Source organism: Poecilia formosa, unplaced genomic scaffold (genome assembly GCF_000485575.1).
Source record: "Poecilia formosa unplaced genomic scaffold, Poecilia_formosa-5.1.2 Scaffold75, whole genome shotgun sequence".
Taxonomy (NCBI): Eukaryota; Metazoa; Chordata; class Actinopteri; order Cyprinodontiformes; family Poeciliidae; genus Poecilia; species Poecilia formosa.
In genome coordinates this window covers 386767-401574 of record NW_006800014.1, presented here as the reverse complement: position 1 = coordinate 401574, position 14808 = coordinate 386767, and the positions used below count along the sequence as shown (strand labels likewise).

The 14808-nt window shown below is 39.5% G+C and overlaps 1 protein-coding gene across 1 annotated transcript in view; it reads right to left on the bottom strand.

Annotated features, from left to right (window-relative positions):
• Positions 1-14808, bottom strand: part of cdk19 (cyclin dependent kinase 19) — a 54663-nt gene that overhangs the window by 8043 nt on the left and 31812 nt on the right. Inside the window, exons 5-12 of the mRNA XM_007556016.2 lie at positions 8862-8919; positions 7335-7466; positions 6317-6460; positions 6050-6119; positions 5807-5879; positions 4624-4721; positions 4390-4468; positions 1287-1532 (exon numbers count right to left, since the gene is read on the bottom strand). Coding sequence (XP_007556078.1) covers positions 1287-1532; positions 4390-4468; positions 4624-4721; positions 5807-5879; positions 6050-6119; positions 6317-6460; positions 7335-7466; positions 8862-8919 — 900 coding nt within the window. The remainder of the gene's footprint in view (positions 1-1286; positions 1533-4389; positions 4469-4623; positions 4722-5806; positions 5880-6049; positions 6120-6316; positions 6461-7334; positions 7467-8861; positions 8920-14808) is intronic.

Sequence of the window (14808 nt, the reverse complement as noted above, 5' to 3'; positions counted from 1 at the left end):
AGACATACCTTCTGCAAGTTCATCTGACGGCGTATATAGAATGATATTTCTGTCCATATACATTCAACATCTGGAGTGAAAAAAACAAAAACAAAATAGTCGTCATATATCCTCGCTTTTCTGTACAAACTGCGCCGAGCAACCTAAACTATGAAAGCTGGTAGAAAATGAATAACCACGTAGCGTTATTGGAAGAAAAATATACCGTTTTTCGACAAATGCAACAGACCCCGCAACATCCGCTTGTCTCCTTCGGACGCCAGCAGCAGAATGTTGCTCATCTCAGCATCTCATCAAGCCTCGGACCTGGAGAAGCTTCAGAAAGACATGTGCATTTTGAAGACGACAGGCGCCGAGACGCACCTGGAGGATAGAGTTGCACGAGCCATGCAAAGAAAAGAAAATCAAAGATCGGACTCTTGATTTCTGTTGTCGTTACAGTAAACCGCAACTTAAGCCTAAATTGAAACCTACAATGTCCAGGAACATGCGTCATATTTTTACTTTTATTTGTTTATTGAATAGGCAGACTGATTGTCGTGGGGGAATGGTTATATTAATGATAAATAGCGTGTGGCGTACACATTTAAAGAAGCAAAAGCAAAAGCGTAGAGGACATTCAATCAGTTGTGGACTGCCTGACAACTTCAAGTAGCTGACACAGACCAAGGAGAAGGGGGAGGATTTCTAGGAAAAAGTCACTTCACGCATCAAATTCATTCACACGTCGCAGTCAATCCAGATCACCATGGAGGTGAACGTTCTACTGACACTCCTTCTTCTATTCCTGACAGGTAATGTAATTTTTATTCTTTACACTATTTGTTGACCTGTGTTGCATGTATTACTACGTCTCTCTCTCTCTCTCTCTCTCTCTACATATATATATCTATATATATAGATATATAGATAGATATATAGATAGATAGATAGATGTATATATATAATTTTAGTTTTATAAACAACATTATTAAACAACATTATACTATAACATTGGTTATAGTTTTGCCCCATTAGTTATTATTTTTATTTATTTCACTTAACAAAAATGTTTTCTTATTTCAGTTTTCGTGATTCTGTTTGTTTAGCAAAAACATTAACAGTTGGTTGTCAGTGCCGTCTGTGAGTGTTTAGACACTGTAAACAAAAACTAGCTTAGCTTCGTTGTTTCTAACTGGCCAATCAGTGAATACGTGTCAGTAAAGCATAAAACGTCCTGATTGCAGGAGCCAGCTGATGCTTTTTTTTTTTTTTTGTATTTCTCAAAAAAATCTTCAAAAACACACCTGATATTCTGACTGTAGCACCCCTGTGCCGGAGGAGGCCCCAGAGGGCCCGATTCGAGGCTTCTTGTTGGGCGGGCCCTGGTCCTGCACATGCTGCATGCCGCCTCCACCGGCAGCCCCTGTGGTCCCTGTGGTGCCGTTGGTCTGAGCCGAGTTCTGCTGGGAAGGGGCCTGCTGGGCCGCCGCCTGCTGTTGGGTCTGGCCCTGGGTCTGGCCCGTCGTCTGCTGGTGCTGCTGGGTCTGGTTCTGCAGCAAGAGGTGAACATGAGGGAGGCCTCAGAAAACTGGACCATGAGATATTCTGGTTCCTGACTCCCGGCGGACCTCCTTGTTGCCTCTCTATTTTTAACTTTCTGTCTCGCACCTGCGGCCCCCTTCTTCCCTGAGATAATAAAATGTTCTGCAGGGAAAACCGTCTGAAATGTTTTTCACTTGTGAATAATTTTGTTCCCACTGCAGAATGACGACCTTTGAAGTGTTTGGAAAAGATTTCTAATCTTTTCCAGATTGGAGGGCAGCAGTAGTTATTTCTCTATGATCACAGATACAGAAGCAATGATATGAACATTTGGGTCAGTACTGATATCCAGTATATTTATTACCGTTATGGCCTTTTTGTTATTATTTTTTATACCTAAATGAAATATATAATAAATATTTCACCACCCATTTGACACCTTGAAATAAACAACCACAGATAGGTAAAATATCTTAGCCCCTAACATTCAACTCATTTTTTCCTCTGTTCTTATGTTTTCTCTGCTCTCAATTCTTATGATACATATTTTAAAAAGATATGAGAAGTTATGTAATGTGTAAGGAATATGAACAACTTGGTGTAATCACTGGATAAACAAACAAACAAAAAAAACAACCACACTTCCCCACTGCTTCTCTGCTTCAGTTAAACTCCCACAATCCTTTGTTGCATCACTGCCACTATCACATGGCTAAACAAATACCGTATGACCAACCTCCAGAAACAAACAAGATGGAAATAAACATCAAAAAAATCTTCAAAAACACACCTGATATTCTGACTGTAGCATCCCTGTGCCGGAGGGGTGCTACAGACCGGCCCAGTTTTATTTATCAGCCCGATACGATATATTAAAAAATGACTAATATCAGACGACACAGATATTAGTGCTGATATGGCGTACATCCCTAATCACACTTGATGTCTTCCTGCCTCTGCATTGCTAACACACTTCTCTAACCTCCAGTCCTTTTTGCCTTTATCAGTGCATCAGATGGAAAATCCTTCTGATTCCACATCAGAGAAATGTTTCCTTAACCCAACAACCATCTTTGATGAGAGCTGGACCTTTCAGCTGCTCGCAGTACAATGACCTCCACCTCCTGCTGCGGTCTGTCACTGTATAGACGGTGCATTCCTGACTTTGGCAAAGTCACAGCTGAACCCTTTCAGTGATATATTACACTGTAAAAATAACTGAAAGGCAAGAGGAGAGACTGCAGATTCTAACAGGCTCCAGATTTCTCACAATCCATTCCACTGTCGCAGTGTGTAAGAAACCAAATCTGTGCTTTTTACAGCAAGAATGTGGAAGTCTCCACACACATCTGGTACTTTGAAATATATGCACAAGGCTGTGAAGGGATCAAACTGCCGAATGTCCCAAAGACTCCAGAATCAAAGTGACTGGGAATCCTGTGGATATTAACCAACATTCTGATGCCTTATTTTGGTTTAAAGAAGCCAGAATTATGTTGGACAAATCCATAAATTACTGATCTTCATATCAGAGATGATTCTTTGGGAAATCTTGAGTTTATAACTTATCACAGACTGACTTTTTTTGTTGTTGTTTTATTAAAATCAACAATATGACATTTTCTTAGCCTCAATTCAGGACGTTACAATATTACTATCCTGGGATTCTGAACATTTCAAAATAAGAGAGAAGCATCATGTTCTCAACTCAACACTGTCAACCAGTGTCAGAAAAGTCTGTACTGCTGAAACACTGAATTCTATGAATCAAGACTAGAACCTAATTGTTTAGAGCTGTTTTTGATTAATAATACCTTTAACAACTGGCTTTTCAATATGTGAGGCGTATCCCCTCTGGAGGTCACCAGAGCCCAACAAGAGGACAAAAATGTAACAAAAAAATAACTGCAAAAATTTTTATCCAACTTCACCAAGTCTAAAACCTGTTCATTCCTCCAGCCACCAGAGGCGCTGTTATAACCGTTCTGGCTGTGCATGGCTGGATGAAGCTGTTTACCTTTTATGTCCCAGAACTGGATGAAAACTTGACATGGTGTTACCAAACTCAGCGGTGAGCTGTTTGACATTTAGACTGTTTGGATTGTTTTGTCAAGTGTTGTTAATTTTTCCACTAAGATTTGTTTTCAGGTTTCCTTTATTTTAACACTTCCATAGTCGTTCGATAGTGGAGTTTGGTTATTTTTGATAAGTTTGTGTGTAAAAGTGTTTAAGATCTTGAAATGGGACTACTGATTATTCTTGGTTAATTAAGTTAAACTGCCATTGGCCTATTTATTTATTTTTATTTTTTTTTTTTTATCTATTGAAAAGCTAATGCTCGTAGCATTGTTAGGGAAGTGCTTATAAAATCTGGGCTTATTTTCGGTTTATTCTAACAGTACTGAATGTATTTTAGTGAATGACATCATGTTTGTTGCGCCACATGATTGGTGAATTTCTGGACAAGCTAATTTGTAATTAATGTAAAACTCAACTATTAATTGAATCCTAAATATTTATTTTTATTTGTTTGTGCCAAAAACTTAACTAAAGTAAAAAAAAAAAAAAAAACTTCTGAACTACCACCACAGTTAGTGGGAAAAGACTGAACCTTTTGAAGAATTAGGGAAATGACTGTTTGTGTTATTGGTATAATTTTGTCTGCATGTAATTATTTGATGTCCATTTATTAATTCATTTATTTCTTCGATGCATTTTTTTCGATGCAAGTCAGGTTTTTTGTTTTGCCTGTCCATTCACCAGAAGCCTTAATGGTGAATCTAAAGCAGGTAAATCCCACATCAGTGAAACATATCTGAATGGATCATGGAGTACAAGAACAGCAAACAGTTGAGAATAAATCACCTTATCTGTTTTCTCTTCAGGTTCATCTTCGTTAAGAAACTCTCGCTTTGGGTAGGGGATCTGACAGCCAGCAAACACACTGGAGAAAAACACATCAGGTCCTCACATAAAGCATTTCTGCACCAGCGCACAGTGGCAACACAGGATTAACAACAGGAAGACATGATGAAAGGGAAAGAGGGAACCTCCCCCCCACTACTAAAGGTCTTGAGGAACAAGTTTTCTTGGGCTCACTCTGTGGTTGGTAAAGGCTCCTCCAGGAAGTAGGCGTCCTGCAGAGCCTGCTCCGATGTGATTCGCTTGGTGGGGTCCATGGTGAGGAGCTTTTGGAGCTGGGGGGCAGAGAGCAGAAAGTGTTGCATTAAATAAACAGATTTAGACCCCACTGCCACTATTCCTTCATTTTTTATATGATACAGAAAAAAACAACAACTTAAAATTAAAAACACAGCCATGATTCTCATTGAACTACAGCGCTGTGGGGCAAAACCTTGCTGGCTCTACTCTGAAATGACTGAATTCAGGCGCAAATATTTCTGTAAAGGAAGGATCGCTTCATTGTTGTCATGACATTTTAAATGTTTTAAATGTCCAACATGGTGAAAATGTGAGGCTGGGCAAATTCACACAGAAACGCTCATCATGGTCAAGAATTTCATTATTTTTCATTTAATTGAATTATTCAATTCAGTTTAAAAATACTTTAATTTATCCCAAAGAGAAACTAAATGTTGTGTCTTACATCATCCAAGTATCTTCAAAGAGTCATTGTGGATGGTGATGCTGTGGGCAGGAAGGAGCTCCAGTAGCAGTCAGTCTCACCATGAATCTAATGAGGCCTCTGACTGAAGAATGCTGCTGTATGACACTCTCGTGACTTCTATGATCTACTGACAGGTCAATATCCAGCCAACAGAGACAATATTCCACAGTATCATCCTGTATGACATCATCAGTTGTTGTCTAGCTCTGCTAATGTGTCTCATTTGCTTTTGCCGCTCCTCTTCAACTCTGTCTGGCCGTTTGGTTAAAAAGCCCGGAAGAGAGACACAGGAGTCTGCAGATCTACTGCTCATTCTTTATTACGTACTTCAGAAATGAATATCAGATATTTATTTTTAAAAAATGCTAATGATTTACTTGATTTTTTTTTCTGCAAAGAAGTGATTATACAACATAGAACTTTTTCGATATTTTAAAGACAAGAGTTGAGTAAAAAATAAATACTACGTTGTGAGGAGCAACTGCTCCTTATGGGGCCCGAAGCCCAGGCCCCATACAAGCAAGTACTGTTTTTGAGTTAGGCTATGGAAATAAATTAAAAACTAACTAATGTCAATGACATGCGAAGACAGAAAGATATATTGTGTGCGTGTGTGTGTGTGTGTGTGTGTGTGTGTGTGTGTGTGTTAGTTACCAAGAGGAAAACCTTGCTGTCAGGCTTCACTTTGTGTTTCTCCATGTACTTGATGAGGCTGCTGTTTGCATACCTGTTAGGATGAAAACAAATGATGCCATATCTGGTACTTTAGATTATCAGACATCATCATGAACTCAGAACCTCTTCATCAAATTCAAATTCAAATTCAAATTCAAAAATACTTTATTGGTCCCAGAGGGAAATGAATTAAAATGCTAAATGAAATAAAGGTTCACTCACGTTGTCCTCCTGAAATCCTTCTGCAGCGTGGGATACTCTGGCATCTTTCTGATGTCCTCCCAGTCTTTATCTGTACACAGAGCAAACATGTAGCTGCTTTAGGGCTAAAACTGGTCAAATTAGCAAATTCCTCCAACATTTGTGTCTGTGTATTTGTGTTGCCGTTTTAACACACAGCTTAAAGTACACAATGAAAGCTAATGTAACTAACTCAACAGCAACGGGGTGGTTTGTTTGAAGCTGTGGTTGGGGGTTCTGGATGCAGACCTGCAGGGAAACCCATCACACTGAATATCCTGTCCAGCTGGTCATGGTGGAAAGGGTTGCTGGTCTTGATGTCCTCCTGGCGACAGTGGAAGATGGGCTCCGACGTTAGCAGCTCCGCAAAGATGCAGCCAATTGCCCAAATGTCTGATGTAACACACACACAGTTTTTAAATCAGTGTTGTTTTGATTAGAACTTTGAATCAAGTGGATGAAGGAAGGAGATTAAAATAATGAAAATAATTGCTAAGTATTCCTTGGCAAAATGGTGTGTGAGGGATTTTAAATGTTGCTTATGTTGTATTTATTGGTTTATTTACTGTTCAACTTTTCAGTCTTACCAGAACTTGATTGTCAAGTTTTGTGTTTTTAATGACCACTGGTTACAGTAGTGGAATGTTAGTGCCACGCCCTGCAGTTAAATATTAATTGTTGGTGTGTTGCTATTTTGCTGAAAAATTAATTACCCACTGGAACATTAATGAAGATGACTGAATTCTGAATCTAAAAATCTATTTTATTTATCCAGAGTCTCCAAATCCAACCTACTGAAACAATGGATATCTTTGTCAGTAGGTGGCGATAAGATCAAGATTAACATCAAATTTTAGAAGAATCTGATCAAAGGTGAAGATTCTTCCAAAGCAATTTTCAGTTTCTCAGTAAAATCTCTTTTTACGTCTCAGCAGAAGGTTCAAATGCTACAAGAATCTCTCAATTCAGCAAAAAAAATAATGTGTTAATGAGAAAAGAGGTGGAGTTCTACTTAAAGATCCAACTAATTTGTTTTTTAATTTATACAAAGAATTCAGCCCCTTTTGCTGATTTCTACAATATAATGACAGTAAAATACAGATACGTAACATAAATTAAGTGATTGCAGAAATATTCACCCCTTTCAAGTCAGTGGTTAATGGATACCCCTTCAGCAGCTCGCCTGTTTATGCCCCAGAGTGACTCAACATAAACCACCAAATGCCTGCCTGTTTCATATCTCAATGGTGGGATGAATCACACTCACCGATAGCTTTGGTGTAGTGCCGGGCCCCAAGGAGCAACTCAGGGGCCCGGTACCAGAAGGTCACCACCACGGGGTCGAGGTCCGCCAGGGGCTTCAGGGGAGAGTTGAAGAGTCTGGCAAACCCCATGTCAGCTGTGTGGTGTTCACAGAAAAGACAAGATGTGCTGATCAAACAAAGGAATTATGTGACGGTGACATGAGTGAAGGAGGCTGTGATTCTCACATGTGACATTCTTCTAAAGCCCTCTAGAAATGTTTCAGACACACTAATGAGACTGTAAAACGGTGCAGATGTCCAACATAACCTCTGCCTATTAGAAGAACTTTGAAATTTAGAGACACTTCCTTAAAATGTTGCAAAGAACCGTTTAAGGATATGCACTGAGAACTTGTGGCTTATTGCTACAGGTAAGTCCTGTAGCAATAAGTAATAAATCAATTAATCACATGATAAATTAGGATTATTCAATAATTCCATTTGCATGATTTATTGTTTTTCTCTCAACTTTTTTTCCTCTTTGGTCTCAACTAGCCAATCTGAGAGAGCCAATCTGTTTACAGAGATTTCATAATTCATTTTATTTGCTCTTTCTGTTGTTTTGTTTATTTATTTGGGGTATTTAAAATGTCTTCCTGTTCCAGTGTTAAATGTTCACTAGAATTGAAAGTTTATTGATCTTTGAGAATGTTTTCTTGCATCATCATGCTATGGCCATTGCATAAACTGAAAATGGTCTCAAAACAACAATATTATAATTTATCACAATAACTTTTGTTACATTTGTTATTGTGACAGACATACTTGTGGCCCCTACTCAGTCAATGATTATATGGACTGGCTGGTTAGAAAGTAAAAAAAAAAATCACCATTTTGCACAGTTGAATGGTTGTCATAGAGATTATAGGATTTCTCAATCAATGCAAAATGTCAGGTATGTTTTTGATAAAGGAATAAGATTATAACATAATATAAAGCTCAAAAAAGTTGATTTTACATAGTACTACCCCTTTAAGGGGCAAAGCAAATTTACAAAAATTGGCATTGCGTCCAAAAAAGTCTGATTGGTGTATCTCTAATTTAAAAGCTTTGAATATAATTGTACAATTCGAGAAACACAAGTCAATTTGATCAGTTTCTTTTATCAACATAGAAAACTGAAGGTATAAACTAACTGAGAACAAAGTTATTCCCATTGCACTTCTCTTGACTTCTGACCTGCTTGCCCCTGCAGCTCAGCTGGGCTCAGTGTGTCCGCTGCAATCCTCCCTCGCAGCGGAGCTTCAGAGTGTGGCTGCACTGGTACAACACCTTCATTCTATTAGTGGGAGGGTTTAAAAATAGATCCTAGTTCTGCAGCATTACCCTCCAACAGTCTCTTGCCAGATGGCTTATATAACACTGATCTGGGCTCCTAATTTAACCTCCCAAAGGAAGGGTTAAACACTGACAAACCTTACTGACCCACTGCAATGATATCACAGTCTCTGCATTGTATTCAAACAGACATGAAAACAAAAAATTGTTACCAATTTTAACTCTGCCTCGTTCAGGACCTTCTCCCATCACCAGGATGTTGGCTGGTTTCTGTAGAAGACAAGGAGAGCACAGTTTAAACACCACAGAGCAGAGAAATGCTTGTGCAGAAAACATTTCTGCACAAGCAGAAATAAAGTTTGGTAAAGCAACCCTGGAGAAGAGAAGTTGGAGGGTCCAACATAAGCTGCGCTCCCATCACAAAAGAGCGCAAAACCTTGTTGATATTTGTTGAGAGTTGAAAAACAAAATACAAATTTGCAATTGCTGTGTTTCTGTTAAACAAGAAATGCAATTAAAATCACACAATAAGTCATTAAAAAACATTGTCCTCCTACCACTTCCTGTCACCTTTGTCGTTTCCGACAGTAGTGATATCCATTTGTTGATAGGTGACTCGTGATGGGTCAAGTGTTTCCATTGCAGTTTTGCAAAATACACAAATTTTGATACGGTCAAAAAAAAAAAAAACACATCATCCTAGTGCAAAGCTAAAACCTATGTCAACCAATCAGATTGCTTCAAAACAAATACAACTTGCTGCTTAGGAATTTGTGTGGCGAGATAGATTGAACTAATTTTAAATAGTGTATTAAAATATAAAGTTACTAAAACACAAAACGATGTTGATTGGGAATTATTTCAAAGCAAGTACGTGGATAAAATGGCAAATTATTTGTTACAGACTGTAATGCGTGGGATTCTAAATTTCCATTTCTCAAATCTCCACTTTGTTTTTATAAGTAATTGTTTTTAATTCTATTAAAAGAGGCCAAAATACATAAAAATGTAATTGTTTTCCCAGATATCTGGATACATATCAACTAAGCCCTAGTATTTATATATAACACACACAGATGTGCCTCTGTTTCTAACATACTAAAATAAATGATCATTTATGGCAGGAAGGAAAATATTTTCTATGCTTTTTAATAGAGTTCTTTACAGTAAATGTCTGAAGGTCTAATTTCACCATTCAACTCATAAGTAAACTGAGTTCAAAGGCACCCAGTGGTCACAAAATGATCCAGTCTCTATATGTTTTAGATAACCACTGCTAAAGGAGGACGCGGTATCTGCATCTTTATCAGACACTATAGATCACTAGAATCTGCTGAAGCTCCCAGGATGTCTGTACGTACATGAACCCATTGACTTCCCAGACACTGACCTGCCTGGCAAACACGCTGTGTTGCTATAGAGACGGCACTAATAAGGAGGTCTATTATTCACGCCCACCACATAACCTGCTGCGATCAGAAAACACAAAGAGGAGCATCTCTGAAAAGAGCTGACAAGTTCAAGCTCACCGGCTCGTCTTTGGCGTTTCCCACGTATTCTGTGATCGGTAAATAACCTGATGGGCCGCTTTCACTAACACAGAACGGAACAAATCAGATCACGTGGACAGTAAACTGAACAAAACAACATATAAAAACTAAGTACATCATTGGTCTTGCATTTAAATTAAATTAAAAACAAACAAATTAAAAAATGAACCAAAAAAGACATTTTGTTTTGAACATATCCAGGGAGGTTCATCATTTCCAGTTGGTCAGTTTTAGAAATGGATCAGGAGCTGAGGGAAACCCTTCTCTGTCCCTGCAGGGACACAGAAACTCAGTCCTTAAGGGACATGGCCTCTTTTCACAAAATCATCTACATCTTTGTCTTCACAAAATAGGCCAACCAGGAGCCAGGAGCTTACTTAAACAACTGATAAACAGAAAACACAAACGTCTATAAAGCAAATGTTTCAAAAGTCAAGGTAGTTTCCCCCTTCCTGCTTTGCATGAACACATTAGCCTCAAATGGTAATTTTTGAGGGGGTTTGTTCCAGTTAGTACTTGGCTACTAGATTTTAGTGCCCTGCAGTTTTGTGTTGTATCTAGGAGACAAGTTTTATTATTTCTTTCTTTAGCTATATTTAGTTTCCTCGTGTCTTTGTAAGACTCACAGTTGATTCTGCTCTATCTGATTGGACACAGAATGAAGGAAATTCTGTGTCCAATCAGATAGAGCACAAAACCTGTCAGCTAGCAATGACATTCCATCAGGGCTTAGATTGTTTAAAGGGAAGGGAACAATGTTTTACTACCTATGTGATTTAATCTTTACCCCTGCTGTCTGCCCTCTGTTGGTATGGCATATGAAGATACACTGTCTTTAGTAGATGTGCTCCAGCATCATCTTTATCGAAGCCAATAAAATAAAATGTGGAATGTGATCACCAGCTAAGTCAAAGATTTTTTGGGAAAAAAAAGTACTATGGCAATAACTTTGGAATATAGGGACGTCATATTTACTGCATACATTCACCACTGCTTTTGATTCAAGTACTACTTCGCAAATGCTGATTACTTAACCTCAAAATACACTGTGCAGATGCTCTGTCTGCATCGACAAAGATTCACTTGACTTGGAATGGCAAAAGCTTGGGTTGGCCTCAACTGAATGCAGTCTGGCTTATTTTTGGAATTATTTAACAAACATTTTTTTCTGAATACTAACAGGCTGAGCACAGATTATTAGTGTTATTAGTATTATCTTAGATTAACAGATTATCATGAAGCATGGAGGAAGAAAATAGATAACCAAATTCCAGTAGAGGCTATACATTTTATATTTCAGATGTTCGAACTCACTTGGTAAAAATAAAGAGTTTTGCCAGGTTATCATTATGACCACATTTTTAAAATATGAGCAGCCTAAGCAGAGAACTCCAGACACCCTCTCCCCAGCTGCTTGAACCTGCTCCTCTGGTGGAATCCCAAAGCGTTTCCAGACAGCTGAGAAACATAGTCCCTCCAGGGTGTCCTGGGTCTTCCTGTGAGACTCCCACTGGCTTATCACCTTAACTCTGAGGGTCAGCCCAGACACCCTGCAGAGAAAGCTCATTTTGGTCACTTGTGTCCGCAATTTCATTCCATCATTGCCCAACGCTCATGACCACAGATAAGTGTAGGAACGTAGATCAAACAGTAAACTGAGAGCCTTGCCTTTCCCTCTGCTCTCTCATCACCACAACAGACCGGTACGGCGTCCACATCACTGCGGACACCCCACCAATCCGACTGTCCGTCTACCACTCATTTTTTCCCCACATTAGTGAACAAGACTCCAAGATACTGAAACTCCTCCACTTGAAGCAGGACCGCTGAGATCATTTAACCCATAAAAGTCAGGTGCAACAAGTCCCTGTAGCCAACTCTAGAACACTCTAGGCCAAGGATCCTCAAATCCAGGCCTAAAAGGCCAGATTCCTGTGTCAAATAATCAGGTTATTAGCAGGACTCTGGAGAACTTTGCTGCATACTGAGGAAGTAATTCAGTTATTTGATTGAAGCGTACTGAACCAATGACGCATGTAAAAGTTGCAGGACACCGGCCTGGATTTGAGGATCCCTGGCCTAGGTTACATCGGGCTGATATCTTTTGTGGTCACATTCCATTCAATGGAAAAAAGCAAGGCACTGAAAGGAAAGAGAGAAATACGTAAACCACCAAACATTATATTTAGACTTTACAACAGCAAGTTGACCAACTGGATACGCAGCTGGTAGCACATGTATTTCTGTCCCCGGACAGAAATACAGACAACGGATGGTAATCATGCAATGTCTTTGGATTGTTTTATTGCCAGATGTCCTGGTGCCCTCTGCAATGACATTGCTAAGGTTATCAAGTTTAAAATGAAAACTATGATTGTGATTTTACTCTAAAAAAATTATAATATTTTAAGTTATAGATGTGTTAATATATCATTTTTCAGTGACACTCTTTCGTACTCCAGTCATCCAGGTGAGCTGCAATGGTTTGTAAAGCAAAAGACCTTAAGCTGGGTCACCTGGTAAGTCAATGTGGAATTGTCGGCTTCGCACAGACTGGATGCACTTACATAACCCCTGAGCCACACCAAACAGCTGGCGGGGGCAAGAAAGGAGGCAGTGGGGGGACAAACAAATAGGGGGATGGGCACTGTGCAGCAGTGCACTGCAGAACACATGCCTGTTCCCAGACAGCCAGAGAAAACTACACAGCAGCACAAACTGAAGCTTATGTAACAGCCTGAGTACTGCAGCCATGAAGGAACTGGTGGTAGGAGCACTGCTCCCCATGGAGACACAGAGAGCTGGAGATTATACGGCTGCAGTGTCGCTCCTATCCTCTAACTCCTCAGAGGATTTCTGATACGGGCCTAGAGGTTGTCTTCAACCAAGCGTCAACAGTCACTCACTTTTCTTTCCTTATTGCTCACACTCAGAGAAAACTAAACAAGAGGCGAGCACCTGCAAGATAGTTGGGTCTACAATGAGAGCTAAAGAATTACGCAAATCAGAGCTTGAACCTGCTACAATGGCAGGAAGCCCTGGCAATGAAACATTACAACAACAGGACTAAGGGCAATGCATCACAGTTTTATCGGGCCACAGAAAATAGTTGTGGGAGGACGGAAGTGTTGGTGCACCGATAAGACCGGTGTGACCTCCAGAGAGCAAAACAACCACAATGCTGCTGTGGGAGAATTCAGACCCAAGGAGGTTTGACTTTAATCCCTTCAGAGTGAGCTTCTGTTCAATCTATTTTAATCTATGGTACAATGTAAATTATTGTATATAATCCAGGTAAAATATGAGTGTTTTTCTACAGCAGTGAAGTGTTGGAGTAGCACATGACTCCAGACGTACTGCAGCACAGTTTTTGTTTGTAGCTCTAATTTCCCACTGCAGTCGCTGCAGCTCATTGTATTTCATGTGTTGCAGGAGCAGGAGGAAGAGTCATATCTGTTATCGTCTATAATTTAACTCTGCTACTGCACGGCTGTAAAACTTGTGAAACAAGCATCTTGTCATCGCACTCATTTTCTGTGATACTTTCCTGATTTTCTTATCTAGCCTTTTCAACTAAAAAATGTCAGCAAATGAAGTTGTTTGAAGATATCAGAGTACTGGGGATCTGCACACTGGAAAGGCTTCCAATAACCATCGAGCAGCATGACGGTACATGTGCCTTACAGCAGATGGTCACAGGTTTGGTGCAGCTGACTCTGAAACAAAGCAGAGTCACAATGGCGTGGCTGAATGCCAACATACCCCTGTGCAGGACCACATGTTCACGGCCCATGTGCAGCTGCAGCAAGCTCTCGGACCAAATCAGGACCGGCACCAGCAAGGATCTCGGCACCTGGTCACATGGAGGATCCACAGCTTCAGCATGAGCTAATGTTCCCACATGGCAGCTTTATGACGACAGTGACCTGTCTACAGTCAAAACAGACCACAACATCGTTGTTTATTTGGAAACACCGTTCCAGACAGCTAATTACACTAAAAGCTTGAAGTTCCGGTTCTGATCAGGTCTGTGCCTGTGGCAGAGATTGAGCATGTCAATAGCTGCCTTTCTATAACAGATGAGTGCAAAACTTTGTCAATATTCCACTAATATTGAAAAAACATAATTTCGTAATTGTGTGTTTTCATTAAATAAGAATCACAATTAAAATCACCTGTGAATAACTTTGGTCACGCAACAAGTCATTAAAAAAAATGCTACACCATCATCCTCTAAATACTTCCTGTCATCTTCATGGTTTGCACCGGTCAAATTGCGCATTTATATGGTTAATATAAATGCAACTAATAAGTTAGATAAAGTTATCTAAGTCACATCCACTAATGGGTTACACACACCTATCTGGTGAGCATAGAACATAACACCTGAATGTAAAGAATAAACTACAATTAATTTTAAACATTAGTCTGAAGGGTGAAAAAATAAGTTTAATTTGTGAAACTGGAATTTTAGAATCTGCAGATGACTTGATTAACCCACCGGCTGGAAATCAGAAGACTAAGAGTCATTGTTTTTTTTACTGACAGGCTGCAATTTCAGTTTAGCCATGGCTCTTCCTATTGTCATTGTCAGTTTTTAAGGTTTACA